General features: G+C 54.5%; 2 protein-coding genes across 2 annotated transcripts; both read right to left on the bottom strand.

Annotated features, from left to right (window-relative positions):
* Positions 1 to 1,998: 1,998 nt before the first annotated feature.
* QC762_402530 (uncharacterized protein) lies at positions 1,999 to 4,377 on the bottom strand (the record flags this gene model as incomplete). The annotated part of the gene is made up of 3 exons (XM_062889698.1): positions 1,999 to 2,067; positions 2,123 to 3,459; positions 3,576 to 4,377. The coding sequence occupies 3 exons, from the start codon at positions 4,375 to 4,377 to the stop codon at positions 1,999 to 2,001; spliced, it is 2,208 nt and encodes a 735-aa protein (XP_062743261.1).
* A 6,830-nt stretch (positions 4,378 to 11,207) lies between these two features.
* SWC4 (swr complex subunit) lies at positions 11,208 to 13,097 on the bottom strand (the record flags this gene model as incomplete). Its single annotated transcript, XM_062889697.1, has 1 exon — positions 11,208 to 13,097. The coding sequence occupies one exon, from the start codon at positions 13,095 to 13,097 to the stop codon at positions 11,208 to 11,210; it is 1,890 nt and encodes a 629-aa protein (XP_062743260.1).
* Between the last annotated feature and the right edge of the window lie 358 nt (positions 13,098 to 13,455).

Here is a 13,455-nt window from a genome sequence, read left to right as displayed (position 1 = left end):
CCGCGACGGACATCTAGTCCCGTCATATTATCCCGCGTGTTGTTTGGTTTGGCCTCCTGGCCCGGCCACTATTGACCACCGCCAACTCCCAATGCCTTACTATCAGTCTCCCCCCCAACTCAAAAGCCGACCTCTTCTCTACCACTAAACGCGAAAAAAAAAAAACAAGCGCGAAGCGTTACACCGCAACCCCAGAGCCCTCCCTCCCGTCCGCGCTGAACCGAGCACATCCGGCGGCCAGCCCATATTATGCTGGTCGCTTGTCTTGCACCCCATCCCTCCATTACCAGCAACTGTTGTTGCACAGCGTCAAGATTCCGGTTTCCCACCAACAGACCTCATCATGACGGCGGCGGTGGTGGTCCCGGATCTCGGCTTGATGGTTCCAGGTTACACGCACAACAGAACCTGCAAGGTTGGACGCATAGATAACTTATCACACCCCCCGAAACAGAGCTGACTATCTTCGAGATAAGGTAGGTAAAAGCACACAACCGGAAAAGTTTACTGGTGAATTTACAGACGAAGCGGGGGAGGTGACGAGGCAAGCGCGGTCACTGTTGCTGGCCGCGGGGGCTACACCGCTTGGTGGCATTTGGCTGCTCTTGTCTTCTCTGGAGGTGGGACCTAGACGAGGGAATGGAATGGTGATGCGGCATGCATAGAAAGGCAAGAGGTGAGAGGATGTTTTAGGTCCGTAGGTCGAGGTAAGAATGAGCTGAAAATATTCAGTGGATTTGCTGCGAGGGCAAGGCAGGTTTTTTTTTTTTTTTTTTAACTTTTTTTTTTAAATTTTTTTTTTTTAAAATTTTTTTTTTACCTACTTATGCAAGACATCATGGACCTCTGGAGGTTTGTCGTTGTACAATGCAGACCTACTATAAAACGCAGCAATTAGGACAAGAAAATGTGCAACGATCTGCAATGGACATCTTGTTACACATCCAAAGGTGGGCATATCATTCCGGCCGGTGTAAATCGGTGAAATCATGACAGCAGACAACGAGAGACGGCCTTACTCATACATACCCTTAAGACAGGTCCCCTCCGTTACAAGACGCAGACAGCAGTATTCTCCTGAAAATGCAAGCAATCACCCATTCCGTCCGGACACCCAACCTTGCTCATCCGCAGTTGGCACCGTCCAACCATCGGGCAGCTTGTCATACACACCCAGATCTCACCTTGCGCGGGATGTACCAACTAACCCATTTACTGACCCTTCTTCCTCCTGCAACAACAAGTTCCCCATCACCACATCGCCCAGCCCGAATTTGTGACCTCCCGCTTTTTGATCGCCATATAGTGCGCTCGATGGTAGTAGTAGACAGCCGACAAACAAAAGAACCAACAACATAAAAAGCCATATTAACCCCCCTTCCCCTATCAGCCCGTGATAGACCATGCAAGGTATCTAAAATTACGACCTCGACTCAAACCGTGCCTCTTCTCTGCATACTATGGTTGATAACAGCTGTAAAATATAATACAGTCAGTCATGCATGTCATACGGTAAACACTTGAGCATTCAACAGACATTGGACTATCAAACAAAGTACACAAACAGTAAGCAATAAACTTATATTTCCTCAACCTCTCCCTGCCCCTGCCCCTCCCCCTTTCTGATACCCCCTTCCCCTAACTGTCATACCATACCCGTACACAGCCACCAGCCCAGCCGATGCTATTCGTACACACACACACACTCTCTCTCTCTCCCCCTCTTCCTTCCCCTCCCTTTTCCTCCCATGAAACAACAAGAAGAAACATGATACACTTTCGGCTCCTAGCATACATTACAAGATGATTGACAGAAAAAAAAAGTACATCAAATATTGGGTATCATAAAAAGACATGATGATTACAACAAGCTTAAAGAAACAGAATAAAAAAAGACAGGATAATACCCAGTTAGTTGTTGTTCCAATGAATAATGATGTTGTTGATGCGAGCGTCAAAGAAAGAAAAAGAAAAACAAGAGATGGATGGTCAGCTCAATCAGACAAAAGCAATCCCCCTCCTATGCCCAGCCTTCAACCCCATGTAAATGCTATACGTCGCCACGTCCTGTCCGTCTGTCAGTATATCCCAATCTTTCATGTTGTTGGAAAACAAAACTCACCCTAGTAACCACACTCCCCGCCCCCACCGTGCTCCCCCTCCCAATCCTCACCCCAGGCAAAATCACCACATTCGCCGCAATCCACACGTCATCCTCAATCACCACCGGCTTCCCATACTGCGTCCCGCTGTTGCCCGCCCGCCTCCGCGGATCGGTGCTGCACGTCCCCGTGTAAATACACACATTCGGGCTGATAATGACATTGCTCCCGATCCGGACCTCGCAGACGTCGTTGATCAGACAGTTTCTGCCAATCGAGACATTGTTCCCAATCTGAATGTTGTACCCATAGTCGCAGTTGAAGGGCGCCTCGACAGCCGTGTTGTCGCCCACCCGACCCGTGTGCGTGACGGGGGACATGAGAGTGGGCGAGAGGTGCACGCCTTCGCGAGGATGGAGAATGTCTCTGAACAGGCGGGCGCGCTCGGCTGGGGAGACGCCAATGTTGGGGTTGGTCGAGTTGTTGAAGCGCCAGCAGGCCGCGTTGCAGCGCTCGCGCTCGAGGACGAGCTCCTTGTCAAAGGGGTAGTATTGTCGGCCGTTGAGCATCTCTTCCTTTTCGCGACGGGGACGGTCAGAGGGAAATTGCGTGTGGGATAGGGCCAGCTGAGCGGTGGCTTGTGGCCCGCCGCTGCTGCCACCCACAGACGACGATGGCGGCGGGGCTGGAGGGGCGGCCTGGGCTGTGGGCGGGGTGGCCGTTCTGCCTGTGTGGAAACTATAAGGAGGGTGAGCAACAGTGGTGCTTTGCGGGGGAGGGGGGGGCGGCGGAGGAGGTGCTGATGCAGATGGCGGAGGCTGCGACTGCTGAGACTGTTGCTGCTGCTGTTGCTGCTGCTGCTGCTGCTGCTGCTGCTCGGGGTCGGTCCTAGTGAGGTCATGCAGGGGCGGCACCCTCTGGTATTCCTTGGGTGCCCGGTCAGACAGGGCCGAGTTGGTGACGGCGCTGATGGGCGTGGGAAACATGGCTGAGGCTGACGAAGTGTAGGCAGAAGAAAGAGCAGACAGCTTGTTGTCAGGGCTCAGCACGGAGCTTGGAAGTGTCGATGCGGTCAGTCTATCGTCGTCAGACTGTAATGGGCGACCCTGAGGGGGTGTGATCCGGAGCGTGGGCTGGACGCGGTTATAAGCAATCGAGTCGCGTTTGGACGGCGGACCCGGAAGCGGCTCCCGGGGGTATGGTGGTTGCTGAGGCATCCCGTAGGCACCTGGTGGGACGTAGTTGGGGTCCTTCGATTCAATGGTGACTTGGGCCGGTTTGGCCTCGGGCTTCTGCCATGTTCCCCTCTGCGGGGGATATCCCGCACAAACAAACCCGCCGCGGATACAGTTGTTACCTGGCAGGATTGTTAGCCCTCAGCAAAACAGGTCGGGCCCAACACGACCACATATCGAGGCCCATATAAAAAACAACAACAACAACAACAACAACAACAACAACAACAACACTTACATTCTGGTTTGGTCTCGTCGCATTTCTTTTTGCGCTTCCTGCAGGTCAGACAGCCTGTTTTGGTGCGGTTGCTGAAATTGCGCTTCCGCTTCTTGGGATCTGACTGGATGACCCCATCTCTGCGCTGCTCCGGCGTGTACTGGCCCGAGTACATACCTCGGTCGTCTCCGTCCGGGCTCTGGTCCCCATAGTCGGCGCTGTCTCCCTGGCTCGTGGCTCTCCGGTGCCTATCGCCGGGTTGGTCGTCAGAGACGGCCGATACCGGTCCTGCCGAGTAAGGGCCCTCGTAGCTGGAGTTGCGCTCTTCTCTCGCCTCTCGTGAATGCCAGTGATCGGCATCCTCCCGTCTCTCGTCCCTTCTCTCGTCGCCGTAACCCCGATAACTCTCCCTCCGCGGGGTGCTATAACCGTCGCGAGTTTCCGAACGGACCCGTTGAGCGCCATACAGCTCAGGACGATCTCCCCGTTCTGATCTGCCGGCCCGCTCGATGGCTTCTGCCTGGTCTGTCCGTTCGGACCTCTCCCTTCTCGAGGCAGGAGACGGCTGGCGTTCCCTGGTTGGAGACTCCGAGTTTGAGCGCTTCCTCTTGTGCGATCCCTCCTGTCCTGATGCTGACGAGAGAGACGATTGCCCTGGAAAAGGGAGCCTGTCGTGTCTTTGGCTGGTGGTGGAGCTCTCAGCGGCGGCAGGCCTGGGATCTGCGGGTGCCGATTGGCCGGGTCCTCGTTCCGCGTCGGCCGTCCCGTTCACGGCCTCGGCAGGCCTTGGTGAGCCCCCATTGAGGGCTGTAAATGTCGACATTGCTGATCACAAAGCTATGAGCCGGTGGGTAGATTAGTGAAACAGCCAGCTGATTGACGACGCTTGGGTGATGGTGAATATGAGTGTTGATGGTTGTGCCTGAGGTCGTAAGTAGTGGGCGATGGGGGTGAGTGGTGTGGCAGATAGATGAGACGGCTCAAAGAGACCATGCGCTGGTCTGGGGATCGTGAAATTCACTGATGAATCAGCGTTTAAAAAATAAAATAAAAAGTGTGATCAGCCTGCAGGATTTCCCGGATGCGATGCGCCAGTGATGGAAGAGGGGGGGACCGGTCGGTGCTCGTGCGTCCGTTACCCAGCGTTGGGTTCGCCCGGATGGAAATAGGTTATGCTGTCGCCGGACCTGGGGCCGGTGACACTGCTTGCGCGGACTGGAACTGCTGTTGCTCGAGAGCTCCCTACCCTGACAATAGCTAAGGTAGCTCCCACAAGCTTCTCTGAGCTCTCAGCAAGACTGTGTGTTGCTGTTGCTGATGAGATGGTGAGATGAAATGACACGTCAGAGGGTCATGAACGGTGCTATCCAGAGCCGACTGGTGAGTGTTGATTTGCGCAAGCTGCAAACTGCTGCAGAGCAAAATGCGAGGTGTGTTTGGGCGAAAGAGTGTCCGGAGCTCTCGATGTGTTGTTGTAGCTGCTGTGCCGGGTCGCCGCCGCCGTCGTCGCCCTGTCGGTCCTGTCCTGTCCTGTCCTTCCCTGTCCTGTCCTTGTCCTGGTCCCGTCCTCTTGTCCAGCTATCCAGTCCCGTCCTTCGTCTCGGTGGTTCAAAGCCAGAGAGTTGCGCGCTGTCGACGGGGCGTGCAACGTAACGTGTGCTGCCAGGAAATTTGAGCCAAAACCCCAGCCTTCTTCAACAGGAGTTTAGGGTGTGGGCGCTTGGTCCCTTTTAACGCGCGATTACGGACACCGCTGCGCCTGTCGGGAAGGGGAGTGATGGGGACGACGGGGATGGATTGGGTGGGTGGATGGACGGAGTGGATTGGGGTGGGATGGGGTGGGGAGGTTGGTACCGTACCGTACTCGTACCCAGCAGGAGCCGGGGTTCTGGTAATACGGTATTTCTGTATCTGTACTCCGTATCTTGTATCTGTACAGTGCTTGGTGCTTGGAGGTTGGCGGTTGCTTATACTACCCCCGGCGGACTAAGGGTAGTCCTCAAAGCTAGGCTTAGCTAAAGACCGGTCGGATCTACGGGTATTGTTGAGATCGCGGACAGCCCGGGGCTTCCAGGCTTGCTTTGCTGCAGATGTGGTAAAGCTAAAGAAGAAGGAAGAAACTCGCTTTCGTCAACTGTTCGCAGCAGACGAGCGTCAAAAATGCAAGGGCGGCTGGTGCTGGGGGGGTGATTGCCACGAGTCGCACAGACGCCCGCGGGCAGGGAGCTGGAATGAGGAAGGGTGCTGTGGCATGGCGCCTAACCAGGGAGACATGTATGTACCGGTACCTTGTGACGGAAACCTTGGTTGCTGATTCTGCGTGGTGTGCGTGCCGTGTGGTGGTGTGCGTGTTGCTGCAGCGTGCTGAGGCCAGGGTTGGATTGCCTTCTTGGGAATAAGTGCGGAAAGGACTGTCCCTCCCGTCCATCATGACCGGCCGGGCCAGGGCACTTGCAGAAGGCATTGCCAAGCCATATTCTTGTCGGCACACTCACGACAGGGGTTGTTGAGACCTTCTCCTTCTTCAAAGTGAGACTGTGAGAACTGACATGTTACTCCGTAGGGAACATCAGGATCACATCACATGGCGGGTGCGGATATCTTCAACTGTCCTTACACCAATTGTAAGTTAATTCCCAGACCGGGCCGGACTAGGCGGATAAGCTGCGGCCTAACATTAACTACTACTACTGGTCCCCCAAAGCAGGTCCCGCCCATGCCAGCCGGGCTCGCCAAGTCAGTCGGTTGTGGTGGAAGTGTGTAGAGTTGCCTGGTGTTATGCGATCTGTAAGAGCGGCTTTCGCGCGAACAAGCGATCAAGCGATCAGAGCCGCCACTCAGGCGAGTCCACCTAACGAGTCCTGGCTTCACCGCGGCTGGAAAGGAGGGAGCTAATATAAAAGCTGTGCGACATCTCACTTGCACGGGTCGACAGTGTCGGAGTGGTTCCTCACTGACGAATCGCTTGCCTTCACCGACGAGTATGCGCAGCCGAGAGGGTTGCGGCTGTCGTCGTCTGTATCTGACCTGGTGGTGCAACACTGTACCTTTACCACAACTGTGTTGCTCGTCGCCGTTTATTCAGAGAGAGTTCGAGCAGGTGTCTTGGCGCGCACATCACTCCAGGGCAAACCCCTGGCAATAAGATCTGGAGGCGCTTGGTGCGTGCGAGATACAAGGAAACGGTTGACAAAAGATGAACGGAGCTGCGGGTCAGATGGCCCCCATCCGCCACCCGAAAGCGATGCAATCAGGATGCTTGACCTGATTTGCCAGTTGGCAGTACAGCTTTTCTGCAGACGTGTTCCAAACTCCTGAATGAGCCGTCAATATTGGGCTGCAGGTGCGTTGGAGCGGAGGACCGTCCCCTGCAGCAGAGTGAGCAGAAGCGAGGAAGCGTTGTCGTCACGTAGCTTGAGCTTGAGCATCTCTACCCCACCGCCTCGTGTGTGCCCGTGTGTGTGTGCCCATGTGTGTGTGTGTGCCCGTGTGTGTGTGTGTGCCGTCCGGCGGCCGTCGAGGACACCTCACCCCCGCCGTTGCTCGCCCCGAATCGGACCTTGTTTGTTTCTTTACACTCGAGAAAGAGATCAGACGACACCCGCTCCCGGGGCCAACGAATGCCGCCAGAGGGGCCAGAAGGGGCCTGAGGAGTCGAGCAGGATTTGCCAGCCGGTGATGTGGTGATGGGAGCGTGTGAAGCGAACTCGAGTCTCACAGCGAGGGCCAATGATGGGCCGTGACAGGGGTCGGTGCTCATGCAATTTGACGCGGTGCGTTAATCCCCATTCTGCTATCGTTTTGCGACGACTGGTGTTGGTACCTGAAAGATTCGATTTGTATTGTACCAAGTTGTATTTCGATCTGGTGACGATATCTTTTCCTATCCCTTCAACCTCATCCTCTCTCTAGCAGATTCATCTGACCAAGAGAAGAATGCCTCGGCTGAAGTCCAGCTCGTACGAAAACGGTCGCCAATGTTGCACCGTCAGGGCCTTTTGGACCAAATCAGGCCAAGCGCCGGCCTTGCAACGTGCGGTTTTTGTGGAAGACGACGCTGGAATACCACCACCACGTCGTGACCAGAGCGACCCTGTGGAGGACATGGCGTCCCCTCTGACGGTGATAACTCAGCGAGTTAAACCCTGTGCCTCTGCGGCGCTCCTGGACTGTCACTCCTCGGTGATGAGAGAGACGGCCCTCCCCACACTCTGATGAACCCAGCTTCTGCAGCATCGACGTCGAGGATGAAACCCACAGTCGCTAATCTTCCGAGAAGCGGTGGTCCGGGCAGCAGCAGGGATCAGGCATGGGGTGATAATTATAGAACACCATCTCGCACCTCATGCACAAAATTGCGACCTTTAATATCAGGCTCTGCGACGCGCGCTTTTTGTCTTTTCTGCGCTGCTGAGTAGGCTGGAGGCGAAGGGGGGACCAGGTGCCGGAGGAACAGGAAGCCCAACTACCGCGGCAGCAGCAGCAGCTGCTGCTGCTTTACCGCCATCGCCAACTCCTCGTTCCTGGGCCATGGAAGGGTCTTGGCTGTGATTGGTTGGAAATCAGATCTGGCAGGACCTATGAGAAGTCGGGATTTTGAATAATCGAGCAAGGTATTCTTAGAAACAGGTTGCCATCGAATGGGAGGCGTGCGAATGAGCCGGTAGGTGGCCCCGCCGCAGCAGTGTTCGTCCTGTGATGAAGCATGCAGTTGGAACCTTTTGAGGCTGCGGCTATCGCGACTCGCAACTCCAGAACCCCATCGATGACGGAGCAAATTCTCACCGAACAGGCAGGGAGGTCTGGGAGGAGGACGTTTGAGCGGTGTGTGGTGCGACGGACGGCAGCAGGCGCAGACGCACGTAATGTTCGGTGGTGTCGTCAGCAAAGTGGATGCTGTATTCGGCGTCTCGACTCATGTAAGAGGTTTGTATTTCTTGGCCCCACAATAGTATCGGAACGGTCACCTCGTCAGACCGGGCCGATGCGGGGCCATCGACGACACTCTCCTGACCGCCAGAACAACTCGACCGGACGAGTTTGCTCTTTCGGTGCTAATGTCTCTCTTTCACATCGCGACTCGTCCATTCGGGTTCGGAGCCAAGTCCGCTCCGCTGACGTCGAAGGCCGAAACCAAGAAGGCGTGGTTGATGCCTGTGTGGCTATCATTCTATAGTGATTAGGCTGCAATCATCAGCCAGGGTTTGTGGGTTGTGGCCTGTTTGTGCCCTGCAAGTCGTTCCTGCCTTCCAGTCATGGTGTCAGCCTTGTACCTGAGGGCATCATTGAACCTCCAATGAAACAGGTGACGTACCCTCAGCCTGGTCCAACACCACATGCTTTCTTGGGCGTCTATCTTTTCTAGAAGCATTCCAAAACACCACAGGCCCGGTTTCTAGTTCCAGCCTAGGTAAATGCAGGTACCATCACCGTTCTTGGAGAATTCATGTCGTGCAGCAGCAGCAGCAGAAGCAGACACGGGAAGAATCGACGGCGTCTAAGTCGCGGCGTCTCGCCTACCTGCCTGCCGTGAGGCTCTCCCCCGCACACCTCAATTCTCTTCTCGGCCGTGTCCACTGTGTGTGGCCTTCCGGTCGGCCGCAGATGATGCATCCACTGCGCAACCTCAACTCCCCTTGGCGCCCACAACAACGGGACGTTGAACTGACTGCAAAGTGGGTAGGGCTAACCCATATGTACTGTGGTGTGTGGTGAGGCTCTGCATTGCTTAACGCCGCATGGCGCTTACCTTTACCTAGAATAGCATCTCAGATCTCATCACGGCCCTCTCATTGGCCCATCATTCTTCGACCCGCCGAACATCTCCCGCTCTTGTGCCCAAGGTTCGTCAGATTGAACAACGCCTCTTTCCCCGGATACCCTTCTGATGTAAGGCGTGCAGAGATCCGGGGTCAAACATATCTGTTTCGAAACTCGATCACCACACCTCTTATCAGCAAGCCTTGGTGGCGTCCAACCATCTGACGGGGTGCAGCTACCAGCGGTTCAAGGTCAAGAGCTATTGGGACAGATCAACAGGGCAGATTATATATATATTTTGACTACAGATCTAGGCATATCCACATCGTGCCATAAACCCATGTTATTTCCAACGGTCCCCCACCATCGCTAACACCATCTACTAATCACTTAGACCATCACATGTCTACCCGTCAGCTGGTAGGTCGTCTCACAATTGGCGCCTGCAGCCTTCAACATCCTCATCACAGATCTCAAGATGCAGACACTGACGACAGCCTCGCAATTCTGGTGTCGTAGATGTCAGTAAATCTCCGAAGGTACTGACCACTGGTACTGGTGCATGATCAACCTCGAGTACGTGCCTCACGGTTGAGCAGCCTCGCTCTCCCCGGATCGTGACGAAAGACATGTACCTGCATATAGGCTTGGTCCTAGAACCCCTTTCTTCCTCGAGGAAATGCAAGCCAAGACGTCGGCGGGTATTGTTCCCGTCGCTTGGGGGCTTGCTGAGCTTTTTATAGATGCCGCTGCCGTTAGGAAGCAATCTGTCTCTTTGTTGAACTTTGTAAATCAATGTACCACACATTTCAGGAGTTGAACATGACGAGATATCTCTTGAAATGCATGCACCGGCTAGCCGCCCAAGCATCGCAAATTGTCTGTTATGACCAATTCGTCTTGGACTTTTCTGAACAGCAGGTTGTCTCTCATGATACTCACATTGTATTATCGTCACATGACACCAAGTCACAAAGCATTTTCCACAGTAAGAAATGGAGGTCTTGCACAAGTCTAGTTGTTGTCAATTTAGTACCATAGAAGCTGTCCAGTTCAATCACCATCTTTATGTCCAGCAGTGATGGCATTCCTGTAACACAGTTGAAGGAATTCAGAGATAGGTAATGCTTTGGCAACTGCTACCTTGAACCGGAGGTCGAAAGTAGGTGTTTGTTGCAATCCAAGCATGCCTTGCCCAGTTTTCTATCTTCCAGCTAACCATCACAACATCGGGTTTCGTAGCTCGAGCCCCAAGTATCCGCTTGCCATCCTTGACAACGATCCCTACCTATGTTACCATTGGAGCATGATCGCATATCCACACTCGCTCCATCGACCACTCACCACGCACTCACATACTGTACTTCGTTTGTTTTGACTTTACCTAATATATCCATACTTCGCACTTTGCGGCTACCAAAGCCCTTCAAATGCAGTTCCATCCTTCTTTGTCATCTTTTTTTTTCTTGGTCCACTTACCTTCATCTCAGGTTCATTTTATTCATCTTCAACCTTGTGTATTCCTCAACCATAACTTTCACTGACACACTCGAATCAAGGTGACAATAAATCCGGTTGCCACCTACTTGGGCATGGTATCACTCTACATTTTGCAATCATCAGATCAGCTATTTAGTAGATCATATAAATTTCAACTTTGGAGATAGAACACGTCAACTTGACTACACCAAAGTCATGTACCAGATAGCATTTGGCACTGGGAAGTGAACACACCCATCGCTTCGAGCAATGCACTGGACGTCCTGATGGATCACGCAGAGATATTGTACTGTACACAGAGCGTGGTGACTCCCAAAGATATCATTACTATCTGTACAACTCCTCCACCGTCCTCCAGACTCCCATTTCCGATAGTCCAAGACCTGGGCCAAATCACTTCTTTTGCCGCTTCGAGCTCTTATCACTCGCCGCGCTCAACACGCTCGCGCTCCTCTTATGCCCAGTAGCAGTCAAACTCCCACTACTCCCGGGCCTCTTCTTCTCCCCATCCTCTTTTGTCTGCCCCCCCTCCCCAGTCTTCTCTCCGGCCTTCTCCCCCTCCCCAGCAGCAGCAGCAGCAGCAGCAGCAGCACCATCACCAGCACCACCCTCACCCTTCTCCTTCTCCCCCTCCTTCTCGGCCGCGATACCCTTGGCCCGATCCCGTTCCGCCTTCTTCGCCTCCTCAATCTTAATCTCCCCATCCAACCGATCACTCATCTTCCTCAAATCCACCAACGCCGTCACCGCCCCCCAAAGCACCTCAAACTGCGCCGTCACCGCAGCCGTCGGCATCACCAGCCTAGGCGGTAAGTCAAGCTCGCTAAGCGCATTCGTAATCCGCAGCTGTTGCTGCCCGCTCTTGTGGCTGTAAAGCTTGTTAATCTTCTCATACCGAAACGTCGGGCCGCTCCCCAGCCTCTCATGATACGACACGCCATAAACCTGCTCCTCCTGCTGCGTCAACTTCCTCCTCTCCGGCTGCTGCTGCGCACCCCCGCCCTTCTTCTTATTCGCCGCCGCCGCCGCCGCCGCCGCCGACGTAGGCGTCGGATCAGCCGGCGTAGCCGGTGTCCTCGCATCCGAATCACGACGAGCATGATGGTGATGATTGTTCGACGTCGCAGAAGCGGCGATGCTCTCCCTCCGATTGGCAGGGTTCGTCTCCGAAACCGCACTGTTCGGCACGCCCGAGTTGTTGCTGGGACTGACGCCCTCCCCAGGCATGATGCTCTTCCTCTTCTTGTTCTTATCTGTCGACATCAGCGTCTGAAGCAGGTTCTGCAACCCGGCCGACGTCTTGAATGAGTTGATGTCCGAGTCCGTGGCCGGGTAGTCAAGCCGGTTGTAGAGCTCGCGGCGCTCCTCGTTGAACCTCTCCGTGCGCGCGAGGATGCGCTTGACCTCTAGCAGCAACGACTCCTCCTCCCGGGCCTCATCCTTGGAGCGCGACAGAGTGTTGAGCGCAAACTGCTTTCGTTTTCTTTCCTGCTCCGGGTCAAAGTTTTGCATCATCTCGTAGAGCTCAAACTCTGGCCGGGTCATGTACTGCGCCGGTTTCTGAACAGCCATCATTTTGGCTGCCACCTCGTAGTATCGCGCTTTGAGATCCTCCATGCTCCGCTGTTTTGGGGCCGGCACCACCGCCGTGTGGGTATCCTCCCCATTTGCCGCATCACCACCACCACCGGGCGGTTTGGGAGTAAAGTCATACCGATCCCATATCAACGTCCACCTCAGATCAAAATCCTTTGCCAGCTCCAACAAGTAATCCGTCTCCTCCTTTGTCCAGTCGTTGTTCTGGAGGTTGGAGTGATACTGATCCTCGGTGTAGTGAGGCACAACGACCTTGACATTGTACTTAGCAAACGCCGAGTCCTCAGGCTTCTCCTCCCTCTTTTCCGAAGCTGGCGTCCCCTCCCCCCCTCCCCGCTGTTGTTGCCCATCCCCATCCTGCGCACCTTCTACCGGCGGCGCGCCATCATCCGTCCTCCTCTTCCAATGCCTCAGCACCAATGCGCCGTCGTCTCCCCTCGCCGAGTTGGTGAATGCCTTGAGCTCCCATTTCGCAACCGGCTTCCGTGTCGCAAAGCGGCGCTTCTTGAAGAAGTTAACTTCAGGAACGATGGCTATTGGGTTGTCGCCGCCCAGGTTTTGGACTTCGCGAGCTAATCCCTTCAGGTTTGGTCGTGGCGCGCTGGTCTTTTGCTTCTTGGATGGTCGGGGCGCGCCCGAGTGATCGGAAGGGAGATTGAGGACATCGTGAACGTCGCGCGAGGTCATGGTTTGTGGTGGTGTTGTGCCGGGTAGGTCGGTGGTGGTGGTGGTGGTGGGGTTGGTCGCGTCGACAGGTCAACCCCGTGCACTGTGGGGATATCTTAATAAGGTAGCGAGAGAGCTGCGAGTTTCGTCGGTCGCAGTTTTGTCCCAAACTTCAATCAGGCATCTGGCAAAACTCGACCTGAAAAAAAACCCAGGGTGGGGGTATCTATCAAACGGAAGTCTACTACAAAAGCAATCAAACTGAATTGTCGCTCTTGAAATTTTGATGGACTGCGCAACGAAAAATCAACGGTTTGATGGCAAAGTTTGTCGGAAAATGAGCGACGTGATTGAATGATGGCATTCACTGTGAGAGCGC

The sequence above is a fragment of the Podospora pseudocomata genome, chromosome 4 (genome assembly GCF_035222375.1).
Source record: "Podospora pseudocomata strain CBS 415.72m chromosome 4, whole genome shotgun sequence".
Taxonomy (NCBI): Eukaryota; Fungi; Ascomycota; class Sordariomycetes; order Sordariales; family Podosporaceae; genus Podospora; species Podospora pseudocomata.
Note: the sequence above shows the minus strand (reverse complement) of the source record. Positions and strands in the feature narration are given on the sequence as shown.